Consider the following 20,178-nt stretch of genomic DNA (forward strand, 5'->3'; position numbering starts at 1 on the left):
AGCCTCCTTCCTTCTCGGGAGTGCGCAGGGCACAGCGCCGCGAGGCACCACTCGGGCACGTCCCTGCTCCGCCTCGGGCAGCATGGGCCAGGCCCTCGCAACCCTTCTGGGCACGAATTCGTTCCTCGTGTCCAACCTGGACCTCCCCGGGGGCAGCTGGAGGCTGCTTCCCAGCGGACCCCCACCTGGCTCCGACCTCTCCTGCAGGCTGCAGAGAGCGAGCCGCGCACGGGGCACGGCCGAGCAGGCTGCGCGCAAGCCGCGCGGGAACGGAGGCAGGCGCGCTCCGTGCTGCGGGCTCCGCGGGCGGCCCGGGAGCGGCGGAGCAGGGAGCTGCGGAGCAGGGCCCAGGAGCGGCGGAGCAGGGCCCGGGGGCGGCGGAGCAGGGGGCGGCGGAGCAGGGAGCGGCGGAGCAGGGCCCGGGGGCGGCGGAGCAGGGAGCGGCGGAGCAGGGGGCGGTGGAGCAGGGCCCGGGGGCGGAGCAGGGCCCGGGGGCGGCGGAGCAGGGGGCGGTGGAGCAGGGCCCGGGGGCGGTGGAGCAGGGCCCGGGGGCGGAGCAGGGCCCGGGGGCGGCGGAGCAGGGGGCGGTGGCGGGCGCCGGGGGCGCGCGGGCAGGCTGTCGCGCGCCGATGACGCGCACGGGCTCCGGCGCTTCCGGTGGCGAGGGGCGGGAGCGGCCCCGGGAGCGGGGCCATGGGCGCTGCCCGCGATGCCGAGCAGCAGCCGGGGCCGCCGGGCGAGGAGGGTCCGGACGACGCTGAGGAGCAGCTGGTCAGCACGGTGAGGCGGGCCGCGGCCCGGGCCGGGGCGGGCGGGCAGGCAGCGGGCGGGTCGCGGCTAACGCCCGTGTCCCGCAGAGCCCCTGGAACATCATGATCAAGCACCGGCAGGTCCAGCGGCGCGGTCGCCGATCTCAGATGACAACCAGGTACGTTCGGGGTTCGGCGGGGAGCTGGGCCGAGCAGAGGCTGCGCTGCAGCTGGCAGGGAGTAGCGGTGGGAGAGCCCTGGCCGGAGATACCCGAGTGGAAGGGTGGAACTGGGGGACTGGGCTGGGCCACGCTGGGCACTGGTGCAAAGGGGAGGGTCTGCATTAGGCCAGACTGGCGTGGGGGTGTCCCACAACCTGTCTTCTGCACCCTCAGCTTCACAGACCCATCCGTGTCCATGGACCTGCTGCGTGCGGTCCTGCAGCCCAGCATCAACGAGGAGATCCGAGGCATCTTCAACAAGTACATGAAGGTGAGGGAGAGCTGCAGGGCCTGGCCCTGCCCTGGCATTGCTGGGCCCCTCTGGCTCTAACCCTCCCCCGCACCTGCCCCCAGTTTTTCCAGAAGGCGGCGCTGAACGTGCGTGACAACGTTGGGGAGGAGGTGGACCCGGAGCAGCTCATCCAGGAGACGTGTCGGAGCTGCCTGGAGCAGGTGAGGTGCTGCTGGGGGGCTCCCTTTGCAGAGCTCAGCAGGCAGGTCTCTCTCTGGACCCAGGGCCAAGTAACCCTTCCTTCTCTCCCTGCAGGCCAAACTGCTGTTCTCAGATGGCAAAAAGATGGTTCCCAGGTTGCCCCTTGAGCAGGCAGTGCCAAAGGTAAAAGTCGTTATTGTTCCCAGAGGCTTGAGTGACTTGTAAGTGCTGGGAGAGGGAGGAGAAGGAGGAGTTGCTTTGTGCTCTTCCACCTTTTGTCTGTCAGTGACCAGCAAGGAGGCAGGGCTGAGGGAGTTAGGCCAGGACTGGTACCTGCAGGGCAGTCCCAGGCACAGCTGCTGTGTGTGGAGCTCTGTGCTTCTCACCAAGACGGGCTGGGGTTGGCACTGCCCTGCTCAGCCTCCTGTCACTCCCTTCCAGCGAGCCCGGCAGATGGATGAGGAGCTGAGCCGGCGTGGGAGCCCTGTTGCCAAAAAGGTAGGAGGGTTTTCATGTTTGGGAAGCCTGCTCCCCATTCCTGGCCATTCCTGCAGCGTGGCAGTGCACAAGGAATCCTCGGGGATGCTCAGACCCGTGCCAGCCAGCGCTGCAGCTCCCAGCAGAGGGCAGTTTCCTCGGGAGGGGAGGGTGATGTGAGGGCTCTGCCAGCCTGCACGGTGCAGTCACTGCAGCATCTCTTCCCTGCAGAGGAAGGGGCGGCCCCCAGGACACAGCCTGGCCAACGACCGTGGGGTCTCGGGCGTGGCAGCGTGAGTATGGGCCCGGAGCTGCAGGCTCTGTTTCGGGAGGGTGGTGGGGAAATGAGGCTGCCTAGATCGAGCAGCACAGAAACCCTGCAGCATGCTTCCTCTCCTGCAGAAGAGAGAGGGGCAGAGGGGTGCCAGGGGGTGGGCAGGAAGGAGCAGTGTTGAGCTGTTCCCTCCAGGAGGCAAAGACCTTCAAGGAAACAGATTTAAAGAGGCTGAATGGGTGAAAAGGTCCAGATGGACCATGCAGAGTGGAGGGTGTGAGGTATTGGTGGGATTTTGACAGCTGGAGAGGAGAATGTGCAGTGAAGCCTGGGGCTGGGGCCACAGGGGCATGGAATGTATGAGCCAAGGCAGATGTGGAAGGGCTGGAGTTCAATCCCAGCTGAGGTGCTGGCTATGCTGGACCTGTTCTAGTGGGAGGTGTCCCTGCCTGTGGCAGGGGCTTGAAACTGGATGGTCTTTGAGGTCCCTTCCAACCTAAACCCATTCTGTGATTCTATGGCACACAGGGACTCGTTCTTACTGCATTTTCCTTCTCCTCAGGTGGAAGCTCAAGGTCTCTGAGCCTGTGAGAAGGGATGGACCAAAGGTATTGGCTGGCCAACACTGCTGGGCTCACCCTCTCCTCCCCTTTGCCCCCACCAGCAGAGCCCTACTGCTGCAGGCACAGAGGGCAGTGCCAAGATGTGCTGTGCCCCAGTGGGCCCTGCAGTGCAGGAGAGGAGCACGAAGAAGAGCAAAGTGCCTGGAGGCCTTTGCTTGCCTTCCCTGAGGACTGTAGCCTGTAGCTCTGTTAGGAGATCTGGGGAGAGCAGTGGTAGCCAGGAGGATCCCACAAGCGTTTCCCATGGGGGAAGCAGCTTAGATCAGCCCAGAGGGAGCTAACTGCCCTCTTCTGTGGAGGTCCGTGGCCAGCTCCCTCCCTCCCAGGCCGGGGATGGTCCCAACAGCAGCTTCACTTCTAATGTTGCCCCTTTTCCAATTGCTCTGTAGTGGGATCCATCCCGACTGACTGAAACCACAACCTTTGTGCTGGGATCTCGAGCAAACAAGTAAGGAGCGGCCCTGTCACTGGAGGGTGGTGTCTCCAAAGCAGGAGCCCGTAAGACTCCCCCCATCACCTCGCTTCTCTGCCTCAAAACCAGTAGGAAGGGCTTGGGGAGGAGAGGGAGCGTCCACAGACCACGGCAGGCGACCCCCACACGCGGGTAACGCCGCTCGTGTTCCTCTTTCAGAGCTCTCGGGATGGGAGGAACAAGAGGGCGGCTCTACATCAAGCATCCCCACCTCTTTAAGGTCAGACGCCACAGCAGGAGCTGTCCTCCTCCGGGCTTTCCGATGGGGGTCAGGGGTGTGCCTCAGCCAGCGTGGCCTGCCCCATGGCAGGGGCTGGCTGTAGCACACTGCCACGGGAGGTAGGGGCACAGCACAGCCTTCTGTGCCCTGGCTTTGGAATCAGGCCCTAAGGCTGGAGAAGGAGCGGGCAGAGCGGAGCCCTGGCTGGGGCAGGCACTGCCCTGGGCACCGTGCTGCAGTGGGTGCAGTGTCCCAGCAGGAGGGGGGTCAGAGTGGGCTGGGGTCTGTCCCCTGTGTTCAGCCAGGTCCTTGCTGCTTTATTGCAGTACGCAGCCGACCCGCAGGATAAGCACTGGCTGGCAGAGCAGCAGCACATGAGGGCGACGGGGGGCAAGATGGTGAGTACGGCCAGGCCCTCAGTGCCCGCGGCCAGGAGGAGCCCTGCAGGCCCACCGCAGGGCCAGGATGGGTGGAGGAGCTGCTGGAGCAGCGCTGTGGTAGGGAGGATAGGCAAGGTGCCCCCTGGGTGCTGCAGTGGTCTGTCCTGCTGCCCCAGGAGAATCAGGCAAGGGTGGGGAGCAGCAGCGCAGTGCGGGGTGAGGACCAGGAATGGGGCACTGCCCTGAGGCATCCGTCACCTTGTGCCACAGGCCTACCTCCTCATTGAAGAGGACATTCGGGATCTGGCTGCCAGTGACGATTACAGGTGAGGACCGAAGCAGAGGTGCTGCTGTGCCAGGGTCTGCTGCCCTGAGTGCCTCTGCCTGCTCTGTGTCAGCTTCAGGGGGAGGGGCAGGCTTCGTGTGGAGGGTCTGGATGCTCAGTGCTGGTGGGAGCTTGGTGCTGGTTGGGATGAGTGTCAGGTTCCATGATGGGTGCCAGGGTGTTGGGCTTGGTCCTTGATGGTGGGGGGTCCACAGTGAGTGCCAAGGACTGCAATGGGTTCCAGAGGCAGGCCCTAGAGTGTGGTGCTGCCTAGGGCTCCATGGAGGATGTCAGAGGTCTCTGGTGGGTGCCAGTGCTTTGGGCTTGGTGCAGGCTGGGGGTCCATGGTGGGGGCCGGGCCCCCCAGCCTCATAGCTCCTCTTCCCAGAGACTCGGTGGACCTGCGGCTGGAGGAGCTGAAGCCCTTCGTGGCACCGGCCTGGATGACGCTGAAGATGCAGCGGCACATGGAGACGCTTCGCCGCGGGGGGGAAGCGCCTCCCACCGACACCCCCCCCGATGCCGCCCCGCCCCCTGAGCCCTGAGCCCCGCTTTCGAGACCCCCGGACCTAATAAAACAGCCTCGCACCCGGTCCGTTTCGCTGCAGCCGCCGTACCTGGGGTCATTACGAGGGGGCGGAGGGCGGCGGGGACGGGAACCTGTCCCTTTAAATGCCCCGGGCCCCGAGGCTCCGCCCCTCGGCGCAGCAGCCAATGGTGCCGTGCGGGGAAGCGCGCGTGGCCGCCAGGGGCCAGTCGCCGGCCGTTACCGTGGTAGCCGCATCCTTGGCGAGCGGCGATTGGTCGGCTCGAACGGAGCTGGGCGCTGATTGGCGGCGCTGCTGCACGTTAGGGAAATTCAAAAGGGGGAGCGAGCGCGGGGCGGGACCGGACGGCAGCAGAGCGGAGCGCGGCCGCGGCTGCACCGGAGAGCGACCGGCACCGTGATCGGGCCGGCAGCGAGTCCCCTGCACCGCAGCTACACTAAGAGCCACCGGGACCAGACCGGCCTGTACGACACCGGAGCAGAAAGCGCCCGCGCCAGCGGCGGGGTTACAGAGTTCTCTCTACTAGCGCCGGGCCGCCAGAAGGCTCCCTTGCACCGCCGCTCCGTACCGGGAAAGCCGCAGCGGGGACCGGGTTCCGCGTCGAGCGGCGCGTCGGTCGGAAGCAGAGCCCGCTGCGGCCTCGGCGGGGAGTGGGATCCGCGTCCAGAGCCTGTGAAGCGGCGGGCAGCAGCAGGGACATCGCCCCGGAGTCGCCATGGCCTCGCAGAACGCCGACCCCGCCGCCGTGTCCAGCGCAGCCGCCCGCAAAGCCGCTGAGGCGGGTGCCACGGCAGCCCGAGGCTCGGTGGGGAAGAGGTGAGCCGGGACCGGGGCCAGGGCTGGAGCTGTCCCGCCGGACCGGAGTAGTCAAGTAACGTGTATCTCTTCCGCAGGCTGCAGCAGGAGCTGATGGCGCTAATGGTGAGATCCCGGGCCGGGGCCATGCGGGACAGTGGGACGGGCTCCCGGGGTGGGGGTCTTGAGCCGTTGCAGGAGATCCCGAGGCCAAACCGGTGCAGGGAAGTTTGGCTGGGGCCGCGGCCAGAGCCGGGCGTCCCAGGCCGCCCTGACCACTGCCCCCACAGATGTCCGGTGACAAAGGCATCTCCGCTTTCCCCGAGTCCGACAACCTCTTCAAGTGGATCGGGACCATCGACGGTGCTGCCGGCACGGTGAGCGGACAGGACCCAAGTTCTGCCCCCGCCCCTCCCCGACTCGGGGTTGCCCCCACCGGGGCCGTGCTCCCGGTGCTAACCCCTGTCCCCAGGCCTACGAGGAGTTGCGGTACAAGCTGTCGCTGGAGTTCCCCAGTGGGTACCCCTACACCGCCCCTACGGTGCGCTTCCTGACCCCCTGCTACCACCCCAACGTGGACACCCAAGGCAACATCTGCCTCGACATCCTCAAGGACAAGTGGTCAGCGCTCTACGACGTCCGCACCATCCTGCTCTCCATCCAGAGCCTGCTGGCAGGTGGGTCCCAGGGCTACGCTGCACTGGGCGGGGAGGTGCTCCCAGCAGAGCACTGGGGGTCTTGGGGGTCCAAGCCACCCCACTGTTAATTCTTGTCCCCAGAGCCAAATATCGAGAGCCCCCTGAACACACATGCTGCTGAGCTCTGGAAGAACCAAACCGGTGAGTGCTGCGATGCCCTTCCCGCTGTCCCTTGGGGTGGGCAGCAGCACAGCCCCCGGGCCCGCTGTGTCCTGCAGCTGCCCCAGGACCCTCAGCCTCGTGTTCCCTCTCTCTCCTCAGCCTACAAGAAGTATGTGCTGGAGACGTACGCCAAGCAGGCCAAGAGCCAGGAAACCTGACCCGCCCTGCGCCGCCGCCGCGCTCCCCCCCGCCGCTCCCCGCCCAGCGTTCTGTATCATAGGCTGTTTCTAAGTTAATTCGGCAGTCCTGCCACGGTTAATGTATAAATAAATGCACGTTTATCATTCCTCTGGGTGCTTTCATTGGAGCCTGGCACCCCCGAGCGCCCAGAGGTACCTTCTCTCTCCAGGGTCCTTCTGCCCCCTCTGAGAGGGCAGGGGAGGAGGGACATGCCCCAGGGTTTATTAACACTGGATGGTGCCCAGACCTCTTCTCCTTCCCTCCACAGGGTGGGGGCAGCTCCTAGCATTGCCCACCCGGGACAGAGCTCTGTCTCCTGCTTCATGACTCTTGAGCAGGTACAGGGACTGCCAGCACTGTCACCTCAAAGGATGCTGCAGCAATGCCCAGTTGGAGGCTCTCCCTGTGTCACCCTGCCCATGCTGCTGCCTGTCCCCTCTGGTTCTGTGGCCTCCACTGTCCATAGTGGGATGTTGACTCTATTCTCCGTCTCCACCAGCATGGCCCTCACCTGCTCCATCTCCTCCTCCAGGCTCAGGGCAATGGGGGACTGTACAGGCCCCCCACCTCGCCGCCCCCCCAGCCCAGTGTGCAGTGGGGCTGTGCCACCTCTCTGTACAGAGAAGAGCTGGCAGAGGTGGTGAGCTCGGCGCAGGTCCTGCAGGAAGAGCTCCAGCGCAGAGAGGAAGAGCACCCAGAGCTGCTCCAGCTGCCGACGCTCCTCGGAGCCTGCCACTGCCTGCTCCAGCCCCTCCAGCAGCATATACCGGAGCCCTGCGGGACCAGGACACTGAGCAACAGGACCCTCCCCACCAGCCCCGGGGTGGGTGCAGGGGACACAGCATGCCCCTCCTTACCCGTGCTGAGCTCCCGGGCCTCTGTGCTCCTCCTGCCCCGCTCCTCACGCAACCAGAGGCTGTCGCTGCTGCCTCCGAGCTGCAGCACCAGCAGCCGGTGCACAGCTGTGGCTTTGCAGAGGGCAGCCTGGGCTGCTGCACACATACCTGCCGCACCTCGTGCCCGGCACACGTCCCTCTGCCCTGGTGCCATTGTACCCCGTGAGGACAGAGCAGAATCAAGCCCCTCTTGCTGGTCCCTGGCTCTCTGGGGTGCTCAGCAGCCCTGTGCCCTAGTGCTGCACAGCAGGGATGTGTCAGGCTCTGAGCTGTGTCCCAGCAGCTGCACAGTGTTGATCCCACAGTCTCCACCTCTGCCGGGCTCTCCTGGGAGGAGCTGGTCCCCAGGGAACAGTGATGCTTGCTGGGTTGGCACAGCATTGCGTTGACCCTGAAGGGTCAAGCTCCACAGGGCTGATGGTCCCCCCCCACACACCATAAGAGCCAGTTCCTCTGGGCCTGGTGTGGAGCATATGTTATTGGATTCCCTGTGGCCCCACAGCCCTGCTTCAAAGTAGGCAGGATCAGCCCCCCAGGGCATCCAGGCCTCTGCTGAGCCTCTCTGGGCCAGGGCCAGCATGTCAATGGGCTGCTCCACACAGAAAATCTGAGTCAGTGCTGGCACCTGCCCAGCAGCCCGTGGGAACTATAGCTACAGAGATCCAGAGGGTGAGCTTGGCCAGCATAAAGCACCCACCCAGCCAAGACACCTTCCCTGAGGAGCAGTGAGTGGGGCACAGCGCTATGGCTCTCTCCCTACAGGAACCCGGTGAAGCTGTGCACCAGCTGCTCACACCTTTCCCCTTTTATTGAGGCTCAGACTGTAAGCACATGAGATGGACCAGGGGAAAAGCTTGGCCAACGGCGGCAGGACAAGACCAGGGCCCTGGCACGGGGCAGGGTCTCAGCCAGCACGGGCGGCCGGGGCCGGATGCTGCAGAGCTGCTTCTTCCCAGGTGGTGGCGGTGGAGCAGGGCTGGGCGCAGCAGCCGGCCCGAGGAATGTCTGGTTGCTTACTGCACGCCCTCCATCATCTTCAGGAACTCTGCAAGACAGCAGCACCCTCAGCACACAGCTGTGCCCGGGGCGCCGGGCGCGGGTGCCGGGCAAGGGCTGCTGCTCACCGTCAAAGTCGATCCGTCCGTCGTTGTTCTTGTCCGAGTCCTTCATCATGTCCTCTATGTCCTCGTCAGTGACAGGCTCCCCAGTGGCCCTCAGGATCTCACCCAGCTCTTCGATGTCGATGAACCCATCTGCGTTCCTGCAGGAGGGCGAGCCCCGCATGTGGCCCAGCTCACCCCCATGGGCAGGGACAGGCAAACCAGGAGGATGGCAGCCCCCACTCACCGGTCGAAGATGCGGAAGCAGTTGGCCAGCTCCTCCTCAGACTTGCCTTTTGCATCCTCTTTCATCTGGCGCACCATCATCACCAGGAACTCCTCAAAGTCAATGGTGCCGCTGCCTGCAGGCAGGAGGCCGAGCACAGGTCAGGCTGCTCACCTGGCACCCACCATCCCGTGCCCAACGCCTGCTGCCAAAAGCTGCTCACCATCCTCGTCCACCTCCTCTATGATGGCATCCAGCTCCTCCTTAGTGGGGTTCTGGCCCAGCATCCTCATCACCGTCCCCAGCTCCTTGGTGCTGATGTCTCCGCCGCCATCCGCATCGAACATGTCGAAGGCGGCCTTGAACTCTGTGGGGAAGGGGTGCAAGGGTCAGAGCTGGGCAGCACATGGGCTGAGGCCCTGGCAGCAGGATAGAGCCCCACGCCTCGTCCAGATGTGTCCCCGCCCCCCACCACCACCATGCTCACCAGCGATCATCTCCTCGCTGAGGAAGGCACGGGCCTCTGCCTGTTGGTCAGTCTGCAAGGCAAGGGAGCAGGGTCACTATGGCTATCGTGCCAGGGAGCCCCTCACACAGCACAGGGCTGCAGGGAGAGCCCCTGCCCAGCTGGAGGGCAATGCCATGTCAAGGTGAGTTGCAGTCCCCAGCAATTCCCACAGCTCCAGTGCCATTTGGGCACTTTGAGGGTGGTGGGCTGCAGGAAGCTGCCTGCCCAGGGCCTCCCACCAGCCCAGGGCCACAATGCCCATGCACAGCCTTGGCATGCCAGGCACGCAGCACTATTTTTGGGATCTCCTCAGCTCCCCTTATAGGGACCAGAGGGGTCACAGGCCTCAGGAAGCACCTGTCAGCCCCGATCAAGTTTCTCCTGGAGGCACAGGCGGCACAGCAGCGATGCCGTGTCCCATGACCCAGCACTCAGCTTTCTGCCACCCCTGCCACTGCGGCCCCGAGCTCCAGCCAGCTCTGAGCCAGTGTCCATGGGTACCTGCGCCCTTGGGCAGCCACACAGTTCCCCTCTGGAGCATGTCTCTCAGGGATTCTATACCACTCCAACACCTCTCTGCCCTCACTCACCACAGTCAGCCCTTCCCTGGAAGCTGTCTCCCCACTGCCACCCACAGAGCCACATCAGCAGCCCAGATTCCTGCTTTGCCAGGTCTTGCCTTGGCACACAGCATGCAGCACACGGAGGCACTTACCATGGAAGGCATTCCTTTGACTTGCTTAGAGGAGTCACCACCTCCTGCAGCAAAAAAATACCCAGAAGCTTACCCCTGGCACCCCAATTTGTACTGTCCCTACCGTGTGGCGTGGCCACAGCCAGTGACCCCCTGTCCCCAGCAGCCTATCAGCTCCGTGGTGGCAATCCAGCCCTGCTCATTGGCAAGGGGCACGTTTTACCTAATTTAGCCAAAGCGTTATTGGCCAAGGGCTGGGGATTAAAAGTGGGTCTGAGGCTGAGATGGAAATTCAAGCCCTGTGGGGAGGGGCACCAGAGCCTTGGGAGGAAGGTGGCTCTGCCCCCCTGCAGCAGTCCCCTCCTCCCCCAGGACAGCTCAGCAAGGAGAGGGTTAAAAATAGCCCCAGAGCCACCAGCATCACCTAGAGCAGAGATCCAGAGTTAGTCCTGAGCTGTCTGTTCTGAGGCAAAAAAATCCCTTGGGGGGATGCAGAGTAGGATCCTTTGAGCCATTGGCACTGGGGTCCGGAAAAGTCTTTCCGTGCTCCCAGGCGAGTGGCAGTCACGTCTGGCTGCCTCCTCGAAGGCTCTGCCCTCACACCACAGCCTGTGCCAGCCACCTCTGCCAGGGCCTGGCTGGGGCTAATGGCTTTGGGGACACAGTAGCCAAGTGGACCATGACCTGTGGTGCTCTGAGGTGGTGTCAGGGGTACGCAGGGCAGGGGCAGGCTCAGGGTGAGGGAACCCTGTCCCACGAGGTCCCAGCAATAGGGACATGCAGAAGGTTCACAGCTCCTGCTTTTGCCAGGACCCTGTTTCCTGGGTGGCAGCTTGGGGTGGAACTAGCACAGTTCCCTGTGTGCCCCACTTTGCCCAGCAGCCAGGTGAGGAGGGTCGGGGTGCAGAAGCCCTCCCAGAATCGCACAGGGACTCCGGTCTGAGTCCAGGAGGGTGCTGGCACGGGGCGCAGTGGGTGAGCAGGGCAGAGTGATGGCAGCAGCTGGGACGTTCCTCGATATTAATAGACATGCCCAAGAAAGTGTCGAGGAGGCAGCGAGTGCGGCGCTAAAACAGGCTGGGCGAGCGCCGGGGCTCGGCTCGACGGCACAGGGCGCGTGGCGAGGGCAGCCGGGGCGAGGGCAGCCAGGGAGAGGGCAGCCAGGGCGAGGGCAGTTCAGAGGACATCCTATGGTGGCTGCAGCACAGTGAGGTTGAAAGCCTGGGTGCGGGGTACCAGGGGACTGAGGCACCACTGATGCGGAGGGCCAGGATGTGTGAATCTGGTGTGTCAGGACTCGCAGCGCCAGGCACCGGGGTGTTGGGCTCCTGTGATCCAAACGAGGTGCCCCGGGGCCGTGCCACGGCATGCTGGGCACGGGACAATAGCAGCGCTGACAGGGTGAGGGCGGGCAGAGGCTGGCAGCGCCGGGCTGAGCCGTGCCGGCCCGTGTCGATCCCGGCTATGCCGGCCCTGCCACCGCGATCCGGGTTCCCGGCGGGGGCGGAGCCGCACAGGGAGGATCCCGGGACGAGCCGCGGTGGAGCGGCCATCGCTCGCCACCGCCCGGGCCAGCGCGGCGCGGACCGGGCCGGCACCGCCCGCAGCGGGAACGCGGCTGCAGCGGGCCGAGGAGGGGGGACAAGGCGGGTACCGGGGCTGCCCTGGGCCGGGCTGTCCCCGGGCCAGGCTCTCGCGGTCCCTGCCCGTCCCCCCGCGGCGGGGTGCCGGGTGCTGAGCACGGCGGGACCGGCGGGATGGCTGCGCGCATCCTGCACCGGTTGCGGCACGCGCTGTCCGGGGAAGGCTCCCGGGAGCAGCGGGCACACGGCGCCGGCGAGGCCGAGGACTGCCCGGAGAGCTCGGAGCTGGAGGACGACACGGAGGGGCTGTCGACGCGCCTCAGCGGCACCCTGAGCTTCACCAGCCAGGAGGAGGAAGAAGAAGAGGAGGAGGAGGAAGAGGAGGAGGAGGGAAGCGGTGCCGGACAGGAGCTGGTGGAGCCGCCGCAGCCGACCGTGGCGGCAACAGGCGCGGAGGACGCAGGCAGGTGCCGGGGTCAGGGTGCTGGGGAGGCCTCGCTCCCCGCCGGGAGTGGCCCGAGCAGTGTGGCGCGGTCCGGCTGCCCGCAGACGCCGGGGTGCGGGGCTTGCCCACGGGCTGACCCCCGTGTCCCGGTGCAGAGTGGGGCCCCGCAGCGCAGCGTCCCGGCGCCGGGCTCCTGACGCGGCAGCTGCAGGAGCTCTGGAGGAGGTCCCGAGGCAGCCTGGCACCGCAGCGGCTGCTCTTTGAGGTCACCAGCGCCAGCGTGGTCAGCGAGCGCTCCTCCAAGTACGTGGTGAGTGAGCCCAGCAGGCTGGGCACGGGCTGGCACGGGGTGGGCTTGGGTGCCACTCCCTCCCTGCGCAGGGGTCCCACGGGGCTGGTGCTTATTTCTTTCTCTTTCCCCGTGCTTCTCGGATGGTGCTGGCGGCTCAGATGAGCCTCAGGTAACTATCACCGGCGGGCGCTGCGGGGGCCCGGCCTGCGCCCTCCCGCCTGGGCAAACGCCCTGCCCGGCCGCTCCTGCGGCACCGCCCTGACGCCTGCCACCCCCCCGCAGCTCTACACCATCTACCTGATCCGCTCCGGCCAGTTCGACAAGGCCCCCGCCGCCATCGCCCGGCGCTACTCGGACTTCGAGCGGCTGAACCGCCGCCTGCGCTGCCGTTTCGGCTGCGACATGTCCGACGTCGCCTTCCCCAGGAAGAGGCTGCGCCGGAACTTCACTGCCGAGACCATCGCCAAGCGGAGCCGAGCCTTCGAGCAGTTCCTGTCCCACCTGCACTCCATCGCCGAGATCCGCCGCTCCCCCGAGTTCCTCGAGTTCTTCTTCCTGCAGGACCTGCGTGCCGCGCAGCGCCTGACCTGCACCGGCATGTACCGCGAGGCCCTGGCCACCTGGGCCAACGCCTACCGGCTGCAGGACCGGCTGGGGGTCTGCGGCTCGGGCCGCTTCCTCCTGACGCTGGCTGGGCTGGCCGTGTGCCACCAGGAGCTGGACCAGCTGGGGGAGGCCCACGGCTGCTGCGAGCAGGCACTACAGCTGCTGGAGGCCCAGGACAGCCACCCGCTGCTGGGGCCCTTTCTGCAAGCCCACATCCACCTTGCCTGGAAGGTGGGCAAGGACAAGCGGCGCTCGGAGGCACGGCTGCAGGACCTGCGGGAGGCTGGACCCCCGCTGCAGCAGCAGCCCACCCTGAAGGAGTGCCTGATCAAGGAGCCACTGGACTGAGCATCCCACCACGCCAGTGCCTGTGGCGGCGTGAAGGCAGGGGCTGTGCCAGGGCTGTCCCCAGGGAGCTGCGATGGTGATGCCATGGGTCAGGAGGGGCACCAGAGCCCACACCTGGCAGCTGCTGTGAAAATGCACTTTCTCTGTGGTTAGTCCATCCCACAGGGCCAGGAGCTCACAAGTGCTCATGAGCACTCACCTGGTACTGCCAGGAGCCAGCTGAGCCACTGCGGGGGGCTTCTGGAGAGACAGGACTCTAGCTGGGATATACTGGCATTGTGTGAGGGAACGAGAAAGCTTCTGACAGGGTCTGGGGCTCTTGCCAGGAACCTTCCATAAAACTTACATAATAAAGGGACTGTGTTCAGGAAGGTCTTGGTGAGAAGCAGGCACAGGCTGCATCTGTTCTGCTTCACTTCTCCCGAGGCACCAGCAGCAGCAAGCCCTGAGCTCCCCCAGCTAAGCTAGGAGCTACCTCATCCTCTTTCCCCAGCTCTTGGAGCCTATCCTGGAGCAGGAGGGTGAGGACAAGCAGAAGCAGTGACTGACACAAGTGCCAGGGCATGAAGAGGGCAGCAGAAGTGAGAAGGGGAAGCCACATGTGACAGTGGCACTTTTCCTGCTGCAGAGGCAAAGCCAGCCCTGGTGCCCCTGGCTGTGCCTGCTCTTGAGCGTTGTCACAGGGCTTGGGGGACAAACTCCAGGGGACAGGGCCCAGCTGGTCACTTGATGGCTTTATTTAAGGCAGAAGGGTGTCTGATGGTCGTGTGCAGTTACATCCTGTGCAGCTGGCAGCTGGTCACAGCAGATGCCTCTGCAGGGAGCTCAGGACCCTCCTTTGGTGTGCCCAGGCCAACAGCTCATGGAGGTTTCCTAGCTAGAGCTTGCTCAAGCTTGGCATTTGCTCCACCCTGATGACTCCTTCCTGTACACAGGTGACAGCCAGGACCCCGTCTCTGCGCCACAGCCGTCCCTGCACCAGTGCCCGGGACCCACCTGCAGAGATGCTCTGTCAGACTGCAGCCCACCTGCCCCTGGGACAGGCAGGGCTGTCCTTTACTGCCCCTGGGACAGGCAGGGCTGGCCGTTGCTGTAGGGGACCCCAAGGCACACAGTGGGTACTCACCAGCCCAGGGGCTCTCGCACTCGTACAGCATCCAGTGGTCTGATCGGAAGGGTGCATGGAACCACATGGAATGGTCGAGGGACACCATGAACCTGGTGCGGTACTGCCAGTGCGGGAGCAGCGCCGTGCCCAGGAAGGCGTAGTCAGAGATGTAGGCAGCCACGCAGCAGTGCACCTTCATATCAGTCTCTCCTGCAAAGAGCTGGCACTGCCCATCCCTGTAGGGTGGCTGTGGGACAAGCCCGTGGCATCAGGCAATGCCCCAGGAGCCATGCTTGCCCAGAGTGCTGTGCCAAGATGCTCTGTCAGCCCCACTCCTCTGGCCCTGCTCCGTGGGGAACGCCCAGAGTGGCTGAGCACAGTACCTGAGCGTCGCTTCCTACTCCAGCACCCACATCTGTATGTCAGCCTCGACAGGCTGCAGCTCTCTCATCCCACCGCATTGTCAGTCCAAGCCTGTGCCCTCAACTTGCAGGGCAGCTGCACCCACCTATGTGCCCTCGGGCTCGCACCCAGAGGAGCTGCTTTGGCTTCTGCGCCTTCAGCTGGAATTTGTCTGGCGGGTTGACAGGTTTGATCTCGATCGGCACATCTTCTGCCTGGATCTTGTGCAGGTGTTTCCTGTACTTCTCTGCCAGATCAGGGTCCCTGTAGACCAATACAGAGGTTAATGCCAGGCAGGCCAGGAGTGTGTCCTGCTGGCAGCAGTTTTGGACTGGGAAGCCAAGGCCATGTGGAGAGTCCTGTCCTGTGCTAGGCACAGGTCCTACTCTGTCCTGTTCTCTGCTCCTGTCCCAGTCCTACCCAGGGTCCCAGTCCTGAGGAGGTCTCCTCAGGCAGTCGCCCTCACTCTGTGCCTTCTTAAGCCCAGCCACAGAGGGCGTCCCCAGCGTGCGCTTTCACCCCACTCACTGCAGAAACTTCTCGATGACCTCCTCCTGCGTCAGCAGCTCCTCAGGGGGTGGCACAGCAGGCATGGTGAACTGGTGCTGCACTGGGCTCTCCTGGGAGAGCTGGAAGGATGCCTGGCAGGTGAAGATTGGCTTCCCGTACTGGATGGCATTTATGGAACGAACAGAGAAGCTCTTCCCCGTACGGGTCTCATCCACCTTGTACAGCACTGGCACCTTGGGGTCCCCTGGCACAGCAGAGAGACATTCTGCTGTTGGGCTATCACACACCACAGGGAGGACGTGATCTACAGGAGCCAGAGGCTCCGAGCTGGCAGTGCCACCCACACTTCCTTTCATCTGTGCTGGAACCAGGATGGTGGCACCTCCTCACCCCAGCTTCCCTGCCCTTCTGCTGCTGGATTCAGTGCCTGGCGCCGGTGCCACCACAACCCACCGTCTCCCCGACCCGCCGCACCTCGTCCCCCATCTCACAGCCGCCTCTCGGCCCCGAGTACCCCGCGATTCTGGCCTCAGTCCTTTTAATCCCTGGCTTGCCCGTCCCACTGCACGGTCCCAGTCCCCGCAGCCCGGAGCCCTCGGTTCCCCGGGGTCTACCCACCTGCCCGCACGAAGTAGCAGTGCAGCGAGTGGACCTGCATCTCGGGTCTCACGGCGTGGGCGGCCGCCACCAGCGCCTGCCCCACGATCTGCCCGCCGAACAAGCGCTGCGTGGCGGGTACCCAGTGGTGTCGGCCCCTGCGGGGGAGAGGGCGGCAGCTGTGAAGGCAGCGACGGGACGGCGGCCTGGTTTCGGTGGCCCGGTCCCGGCAGCCCGGCGCACCTGAAGAGATTGACATCCAGCCGCTCCAGGTTCAGCACGCTGGTGATCAGCACGCTCCGCAGGTCCCCCGACGGCGGCCGCTTCCGCCTCGGTCCCGGTGCCTGGCACCCGCCATCGTCCTCCGCCATCTTCCCAGCGACCGAGGACCGTTGCTAGAGACAACAGCAACATCCGGGCCGCGAGGTACCGCCCCTCGAAGGCGGAGACCGAAAGCTGATTGGTTCACAGGGCCGACAGTCATATGGGCGGCGGCAGAGAGCTGTGTTCTGGTTGGCTCACCCTCTGCCGGCCGGCTCTGACTGGCCGTGTGGAGAGCGTGGGCGGTACCTCAGCGGGTTTAACGGAGACGGCGGCGCTGGGGGTGAGGGTCTCGGCTCTCGTTTCGGACGTTGCGGGCCTGCAGGGAGTCGTTCAGTGCCTACGACCTGGCTGAAGCGCGGGATTATCCCGGAGCTGCGGGCCGAGCTCCACCGGGAGCGGCGGCGCGGCCCAGACCCGGCCAGGCCGGAGCTCGCCACGTACCGGATTTCCGGGCCCTTAGCCCAGCGGCCGGCCCCGGAGCGTGCTTTGTTGCCGAGACCGTGCCCACTGCCGCCCGGCTCGGAGTGGGAGGCTTTGGAACGCCGCGGGCGGGTTCTTGCCGGGCTGCAAGCGTATCGGCACCGTGGTGTGCAGCTGCTAGCAGCGGCGGTACCAGCAGCTCCCGGTAACCCAGGCAGCTCCTTCGGAGCTCGGCAGCAGGGACACGGCGAGCAGCAGGGCGGAGAGATCCCGGTCCCTCAGCCCGGCGCTGGCCGCTCTCCCGGTGCAGTACAGAGGGTGAGATTCAGAGGAGCGCGGCTCCACCGGTACCCTTCACTACTCCGCGTAACGGTGGCACCAAGGAGATGTGCGATGGCGAAAGGAAGCTCCTAGCAGACCTCGGCTCTCGTTCTGCAAGGCTGCTGCGGTTACTGCCCGAGCGCACCGGTACCGGCGGCAGCGACGCGCCCGTCCCTGCGGTGAGAGCAGACGGCCAGCAGAGGGCGATGCGCCGCGGCTGGCTGGCAGCGGTCGCGGGGCAGAGGCTCCTGCCGGGAGGCGCTCCGGCGGGGCGGGGCTGCTGCGGTCGCTGTCGCTGGGAGCAGGCGCAGGGAGTTGTGCACTCTCTTGCGGGACCTCCTGGCAGCGGAGCTGCTGCTCCGGTGCCGGGCTCTGCGTCCCGTGCAGGGAGGACGGCGGCGCCCTAGAGACGGTAGTTGGCAGCGCTGGGCTCTCGGTGCGGAGCCGCATCACCTCCTTAGCCCAGTACTAGCAGCGCTGTGTTCCGAAGAGCCCTCCTGTTGCTGTGACACGCTCTGCTCCCCGTCTCCATCCCTGCTGCTTGGGCAGCTCCCCCTGGCCGGCCTGCCTCGGGTCTCACCTCTCTGACACGCCAGTGTCAGGCATTGCAGAGTCCTGCTCAGGTGCCAGCTCAGCAGCAGTAGCTGGTGCCAGCCTTTCTTACAGCTGCTGAGAGTCCTGTAAAGGTTCTGCAGAGTCCACCAGCAGCCCTTCGGCTCCTTCCAGCTCTCCAGCATCAGCCTAAACCCCACCTCATTCCCCACCGGCTCTGCTCTGGAGCAAGCCTGGGAGCCCTCAGCCCTGATGAAATCCTTCATCTCCTGTAGCTGAACTGGAGGCCGCAAAACCCAGAGGGTGCAGAAAGAAGGAGATTAACTGAGGGGCTGAGGAACACATCAGGAGTGAGAGCTGCACAGAGCCTGCTATCAGGCTGTGCCTGAATGAGTTTGTGATGTTGCAGAAGTCTGTGCAGCTAAGAGACATGAGGGAGGGCACTCAGGGTACAGGTCATGGAGGATGCCTACAGGGTGCTAAAAGACCTGGGCAGTTGCACGTGCTGCTTCAACCAAGTCTTCCAGCTGACCTGTGGGCACATCCTGGCTGTGCTAAGTTCAGAGGGGAAGACCTTGCAGCCAGAAATGCCCAGCAGCCTGGGTGAGACAGTGCTGATGGCCTCTTGGAGAGCCTGAAGAGCTCCTGGATAAATCCCTGCTGCTGTCCTTCCTCAAGGCAGAGGAGTTCGAGTGCAGGTACTGACTGCCAGACAGCTGGGCTGGAAGCTGCTGTACCAAGCTGGCTGTGCCGTGTGCCAGCCCTCGGGAGGAGCAGATGTGTGGGAACTGCTTTGACTGTCTGCTGCCTTCCCAGCCTATGCGTCCCTGAAGGCTCAGCATGGAGGGTGCAGTTTGGGTTCTCTGGCGCAGGGCAAAAAGGGAATGAGGGTTGGGATGTGCTGATGTCGCTGGGTGGGTCGCCAGCAGCTGACCTGGCTAACAGGGGAGGTGGCCATAAGCCAGCCGCGGGGGGTGCGGCGTGGGAGGCGGTGGAATGAGGACGTCTGATGAAACCTCTTGGTCCGGGGCCAAGGCCTGCAGGTCCTTGCAGCATCCAGCTGCGGCGTCTTGTGCAACAGACGCAATAAACGGGCCCCGTCGTGCCGGGGAGTTCTGCCGGTCTCCGGGCAGGACAATGCGGCTCACGGAGCGGGCAGGGCCGCGGCTGCTGCGGCTTGGCGGCTCTGCCTCCTGGCGCTGCCCGGGGAGGGCGAGCGGGGCTGCGGAGCCAGCGGGTGAGAGCTGTGCTGGCAGCAGCTCGGCCGCGGGCCGCAGCGGAGGAGTTGCTTGCGTGGCGGCAGCAGCTGCTTTCGGTTCCCCGGGAAGGGGAAGCCGCCCTCCTGGGTCAGCAGCCCCGGCGCGGCGGGTCACAGCAAACAGAGCTGTGCTGAGGTGGAGAGCAAAGGCCTGAAGCGCCTGGGGTGGGGGAGGACAAACCCAGCAGAGCAAACAAGCTCCAGGCCTGGGGTGTTGCTCTGTGCCGGGCGAGCTCCGGTCCCTGCGGCGCCCGTTGTGGCTGGGCCGTGGCAGGGGGTGCCGGACCCCCCGCTCGCGGTGCCGGCTCTGGCGCTGCTGGCGCTCCCTGCTCCGTGCTCCCTCCCTTAACCCTTTGGCTTCGGTCGAGCTACCTGTTGCAGGGACAGGGCTGCAGCTTGGTTGGGGATTTCCTCCTGCTCCGAGTTTTGTAACCTGAGCTGATAGTATCGAATCTCTCTGGCTAAATATAGCTTCGTGTTTCCTAAAGCACCCATCTGGGACCTGGGGCTGCCTGTTCCACCCCCAGCAGTGCTGCAGAGGAGGCCTGGAGAGGTCCTGCCTGCCAGCCTCACCATCCTCCTTCCTAGCACATGGGCACCTCTCAGATTCTGGGGAGGCCTCTTCTCTCTGCCGCTCGCTGTGTGCAGCTCCAGCGCTGCCTCCCCTCCCAGACTGGCACAGGCACTGCCAGAATGCCAGCTGCCGTCCCCGCCAGCCAGGGGCCAGCGGTCTGGAGGAGGGTCTGCAGCCCTGGACTCGCTCTCCGCAGCAGGACCTCGCACCAGGTCGTCGCGAGCAGCTCCATGGCCACAGGCATGTGCCCAGCAGCTGTGGGTGTCCTCGCAGCACCTGCCAGACCCCTGCCCAGAGCAGCGCAGGAAATAACTCACCCCAGCTCTCGGGGTAAACATCTTACCCAAGAGAGGAACTGCCTGGCCGGGATGGGCACCCAGATGCAATTTACCCTCCTTGTACCGGGCCCTCCCCTGCTCCACCCAGCCCAGCCCTTGCCCAGAGCCCAGTGGGCGCTGCCGGCTTTGTTCCAGGGCTGTGGACAGGCCCCAAGTGCAGCGGGGCCGATGCCATGCTCGCTGGCTCGTGGCCTGGCTGTGACCCTCGCTGGAGCGGGCACTGCACCCACAAGAGGCCCCTGCAACTCTGTGAGATGCCCTTAGTGGGGGAGGAGGATGGGGACTAAATCACCCAAAGCCACAGCTTCCTCTTCTGGGCAGTGCACCAGCCCCCACAGCTGCCCAGGGCTGGGCTTTGCCCTTTTGAGGCCTGGCTTGGCACTCGGCTCGTGGTGAAGCCCTGTGCCATGTGGTGCCAATCCCAGCTCTGCCAGCGCCTTGGTGCACAGGGCCTCCTGCAGCAGGTAGTGCCCACGGTGAGCACAGGGCCAGTGTGTCAGGCAGCAGTCCCTGATCCCC

The 20,178-nt window shown here is 65.1% G+C and overlaps 6 protein-coding genes across 9 annotated transcripts; 3 read left to right on the plus strand and 3 right to left on the minus strand.

The window, feature by feature from the left end:
- Positions 1-635: 635 nt before the first annotated feature.
- Positions 636-4,767, plus strand: DNTTIP1 (deoxynucleotidyltransferase terminal interacting protein 1). Of its 2 annotated transcripts, XM_064168053.1 has the most exons (13): positions 638-780; positions 858-928; positions 1,145-1,241; positions 1,325-1,423; positions 1,518-1,586; positions 1,845-1,901; positions 2,112-2,173; positions 2,717-2,762; positions 3,167-3,225; positions 3,409-3,469; positions 3,796-3,867; positions 4,120-4,175; positions 4,563-4,767. In XM_064168053.1, exons 1-13 carry the CDS (start codon positions 694-696, stop codon positions 4,717-4,719), a joined length of 993 nt encoding a protein of 330 aa, XP_064024123.1. In that variant the 5' UTR covers positions 638-693; the 3' UTR covers positions 4,720-4,767. The 2 variants fall into 2 exon arrangements, with proteins under 2 accessions (XP_064024124.1, XP_064024123.1); XM_064168054.1 differs by lacking the exon at positions 3,796-3,867 and having other exon boundaries at positions 636-780.
- Positions 4,768-5,037: 270 nt separating this feature from the next.
- UBE2C (ubiquitin conjugating enzyme E2 C) lies at positions 5,038-6,663 on the plus strand. 2 transcript variants are annotated; one of them, XM_064168055.1, is made up of 6 exons: positions 5,039-5,538; positions 5,616-5,643; positions 5,808-5,894; positions 5,990-6,194; positions 6,297-6,356; positions 6,477-6,663. In XM_064168055.1, the coding sequence occupies exons 1-6, from the start codon at positions 5,438-5,440 to the stop codon at positions 6,533-6,535; spliced, it is 540 nt and encodes a 179-aa protein (XP_064024125.1). In that variant the 5' UTR covers positions 5,039-5,437; the 3' UTR covers positions 6,536-6,663. The 2 variants fall into 2 exon arrangements, with proteins under 2 accessions (XP_064024126.1, XP_064024125.1); XM_064168056.1 differs by lacking the exon at positions 6,297-6,356 and having other exon boundaries at positions 5,038-5,538.
- A 214-nt stretch (positions 6,664-6,877) lies between these two features.
- LOC135188557 (regulator of G-protein signaling 9-binding protein-like) lies at positions 6,878-7,704 on the minus strand. The gene is made up of 2 exons (XM_064168058.1): positions 7,415-7,704; positions 6,878-7,331 (listed from the first exon to the last, which is right to left on the minus strand). Exons 1-2 carry the CDS (start codon positions 7,605-7,607, stop codon positions 6,922-6,924), a joined length of 603 nt encoding a protein of 200 aa, XP_064024128.1. The 5' UTR covers positions 7,608-7,704; the 3' UTR covers positions 6,878-6,921.
- A 539-nt stretch (positions 7,705-8,243) lies between these two features.
- Positions 8,244-12,731, minus strand: TNNC2 (troponin C2, fast skeletal type). Its single transcript, XM_064168057.1, has 7 exons — positions 12,599-12,731; positions 10,003-10,046; positions 9,267-9,318; positions 9,003-9,146; positions 8,801-8,915; positions 8,578-8,714; positions 8,244-8,498 (listed from the first exon to the last, which is right to left on the minus strand). The coding sequence occupies exons 2-7, from the start codon at positions 10,012-10,014 to the stop codon at positions 8,467-8,469; spliced, it is 492 nt and encodes a 163-aa protein (XP_064024127.1). The 5' UTR covers positions 10,015-10,046; positions 12,599-12,731; the 3' UTR covers positions 8,244-8,466.
- Positions 11,527-13,626, plus strand: SNX21 (sorting nexin family member 21). The gene is made up of 3 exons (XM_064168051.1): positions 11,527-12,027; positions 12,165-12,319; positions 12,584-13,626. Exons 1-3 carry the CDS (start codon positions 11,739-11,741, stop codon positions 13,253-13,255), a joined length of 1,116 nt encoding a protein of 371 aa, XP_064024121.1. The 5' UTR covers positions 11,527-11,738; the 3' UTR covers positions 13,256-13,626.
- A 346-nt stretch (positions 13,627-13,972) lies between these two features.
- ACOT8 (acyl-CoA thioesterase 8) lies at positions 13,973-16,267 on the minus strand. Of its 2 annotated transcripts, none has more exons than XM_064167429.1 (6): positions 16,116-16,267; positions 15,894-16,030; positions 15,294-15,519; positions 14,872-15,029; positions 14,382-14,573; positions 13,973-14,251 (listed from the first exon to the last, which is right to left on the minus strand). In XM_064167429.1, the coding sequence occupies exons 1-6, from the start codon at positions 16,241-16,243 to the stop codon at positions 14,133-14,135; spliced, it is 960 nt and encodes a 319-aa protein (XP_064023499.1). In that variant the 5' UTR covers positions 16,244-16,267; the 3' UTR covers positions 13,973-14,132. The 2 variants fall into 2 exon arrangements, with proteins under 2 accessions (XP_064023499.1, XP_064023500.1); XM_064167430.1 differs by having other exon boundaries at positions 14,221-14,298; positions 14,330-14,573.
- Between the last annotated feature and the right edge of the window lie 3,911 nt (positions 16,268-20,178).

This window comes from Pogoniulus pusillus, chromosome 29 (assembly GCF_015220805.1).
Source record: "Pogoniulus pusillus isolate bPogPus1 chromosome 29, bPogPus1.pri, whole genome shotgun sequence".
In the NCBI taxonomy this organism is placed as follows: Eukaryota; Metazoa; Chordata; class Aves; order Piciformes; family Lybiidae; genus Pogoniulus; species Pogoniulus pusillus.

Excerpts from the sequence above, each read along its gene's own strand:
- LOC135188557 (XM_064168058.1), bottom strand. The coding sequence starts at position 7,607 with ATGGCACCAGGGCAGAGGGACGTGTGCCGGGCACGAGGTGCGGCAGGT. Across the intron at positions 7,332-7,414 it reads GGCCCGGGAGCTCAGCACGG|GGCTCCGGTATATGCTGCTG; the intron begins GTAAGGAGGGGC and ends CTGGTCCCGCAG.
- ACOT8 (XM_064167429.1), bottom strand. The coding sequence starts at position 16,243 with ATGGCGGAGGACGATGGCGGGTGCCAGGCACCGGGACCGAGGCGGAAG. Across the intron at positions 15,520-15,893 it reads CTGCTACTTCGTGCGGGCAG|GGGACCCCAAGGTGCCAGTG; the intron begins GTGGGTAGACCC and ends CTGCTGTGCCAG. Across the intron at positions 14,574-14,871 it reads GCGAGCCCGAGGGCACATAG|GAGAGACTGATATGAAGGTG; the intron begins GTGGGTGCAGCT and ends AGCTCTTTGCAG.
- SNX21 (XM_064168051.1), top strand. The coding sequence starts at position 11,739 with ATGGCTGCGCGCATCCTGCACCGGTTGCGGCACGCGCTGTCCGGGGAA. Across the intron at positions 12,028-12,164 it reads AACAGGCGCGGAGGACGCAG|AGTGGGGCCCCGCAGCGCAG; the intron begins GCAGGTGCCGGG and ends GTCCCGGTGCAG. Across the intron at positions 12,320-12,583 it reads AGCGCTCCTCCAAGTACGTG|CTCTACACCATCTACCTGAT; the intron begins GTGAGTGAGCCC and ends ACCCCCCCGCAG.
- DNTTIP1 (XM_064168053.1), top strand. The coding sequence starts at position 694 with ATGGGCGCTGCCCGCGATGCCGAGCAGCAGCCGGGGCCGCCGGGCGAG. Across the intron at positions 2,174-2,716 it reads GGGGTCTCGGGCGTGGCAGC|GTGGAAGCTCAAGGTCTCTG; the intron begins GTGAGTATGGGC and ends CCTTCTCCTCAG. Across the intron at positions 3,470-3,795 it reads AGCATCCCCACCTCTTTAAG|TACGCAGCCGACCCGCAGGA; the intron begins GTCAGACGCCAC and ends GCTTTATTGCAG.
- TNNC2 (XM_064168057.1), bottom strand. Across the intron at positions 9,147-9,266 it reads CAGCGAGGAGATGATCGCTG|AGTTCAAGGCCGCCTTCGAC; the intron begins GTGAGCATGGTG and ends CCTTCCCCACAG. Across the intron at positions 8,916-9,002 it reads AGAGGAGGTGGACGAGGATG|GCAGCGGCACCATTGACTTT; the intron begins GTGAGCAGCTTT and ends TCCTGCCTGCAG.
- UBE2C (XM_064168055.1), top strand. The coding sequence starts at position 5,438 with ATGGCCTCGCAGAACGCCGACCCCGCCGCCGTGTCCAGCGCAGCCGCC. Across the intron at positions 5,539-5,615 it reads CGAGGCTCGGTGGGGAAGAG|GCTGCAGCAGGAGCTGATGG; the intron begins GTGAGCCGGGAC and ends TCTCTTCCGCAG. Across the intron at positions 6,357-6,476 it reads GCTCTGGAAGAACCAAACCG|CCTACAAGAAGTATGTGCTG; the intron begins GTGAGTGCTGCG and ends CTCTCTCCTCAG.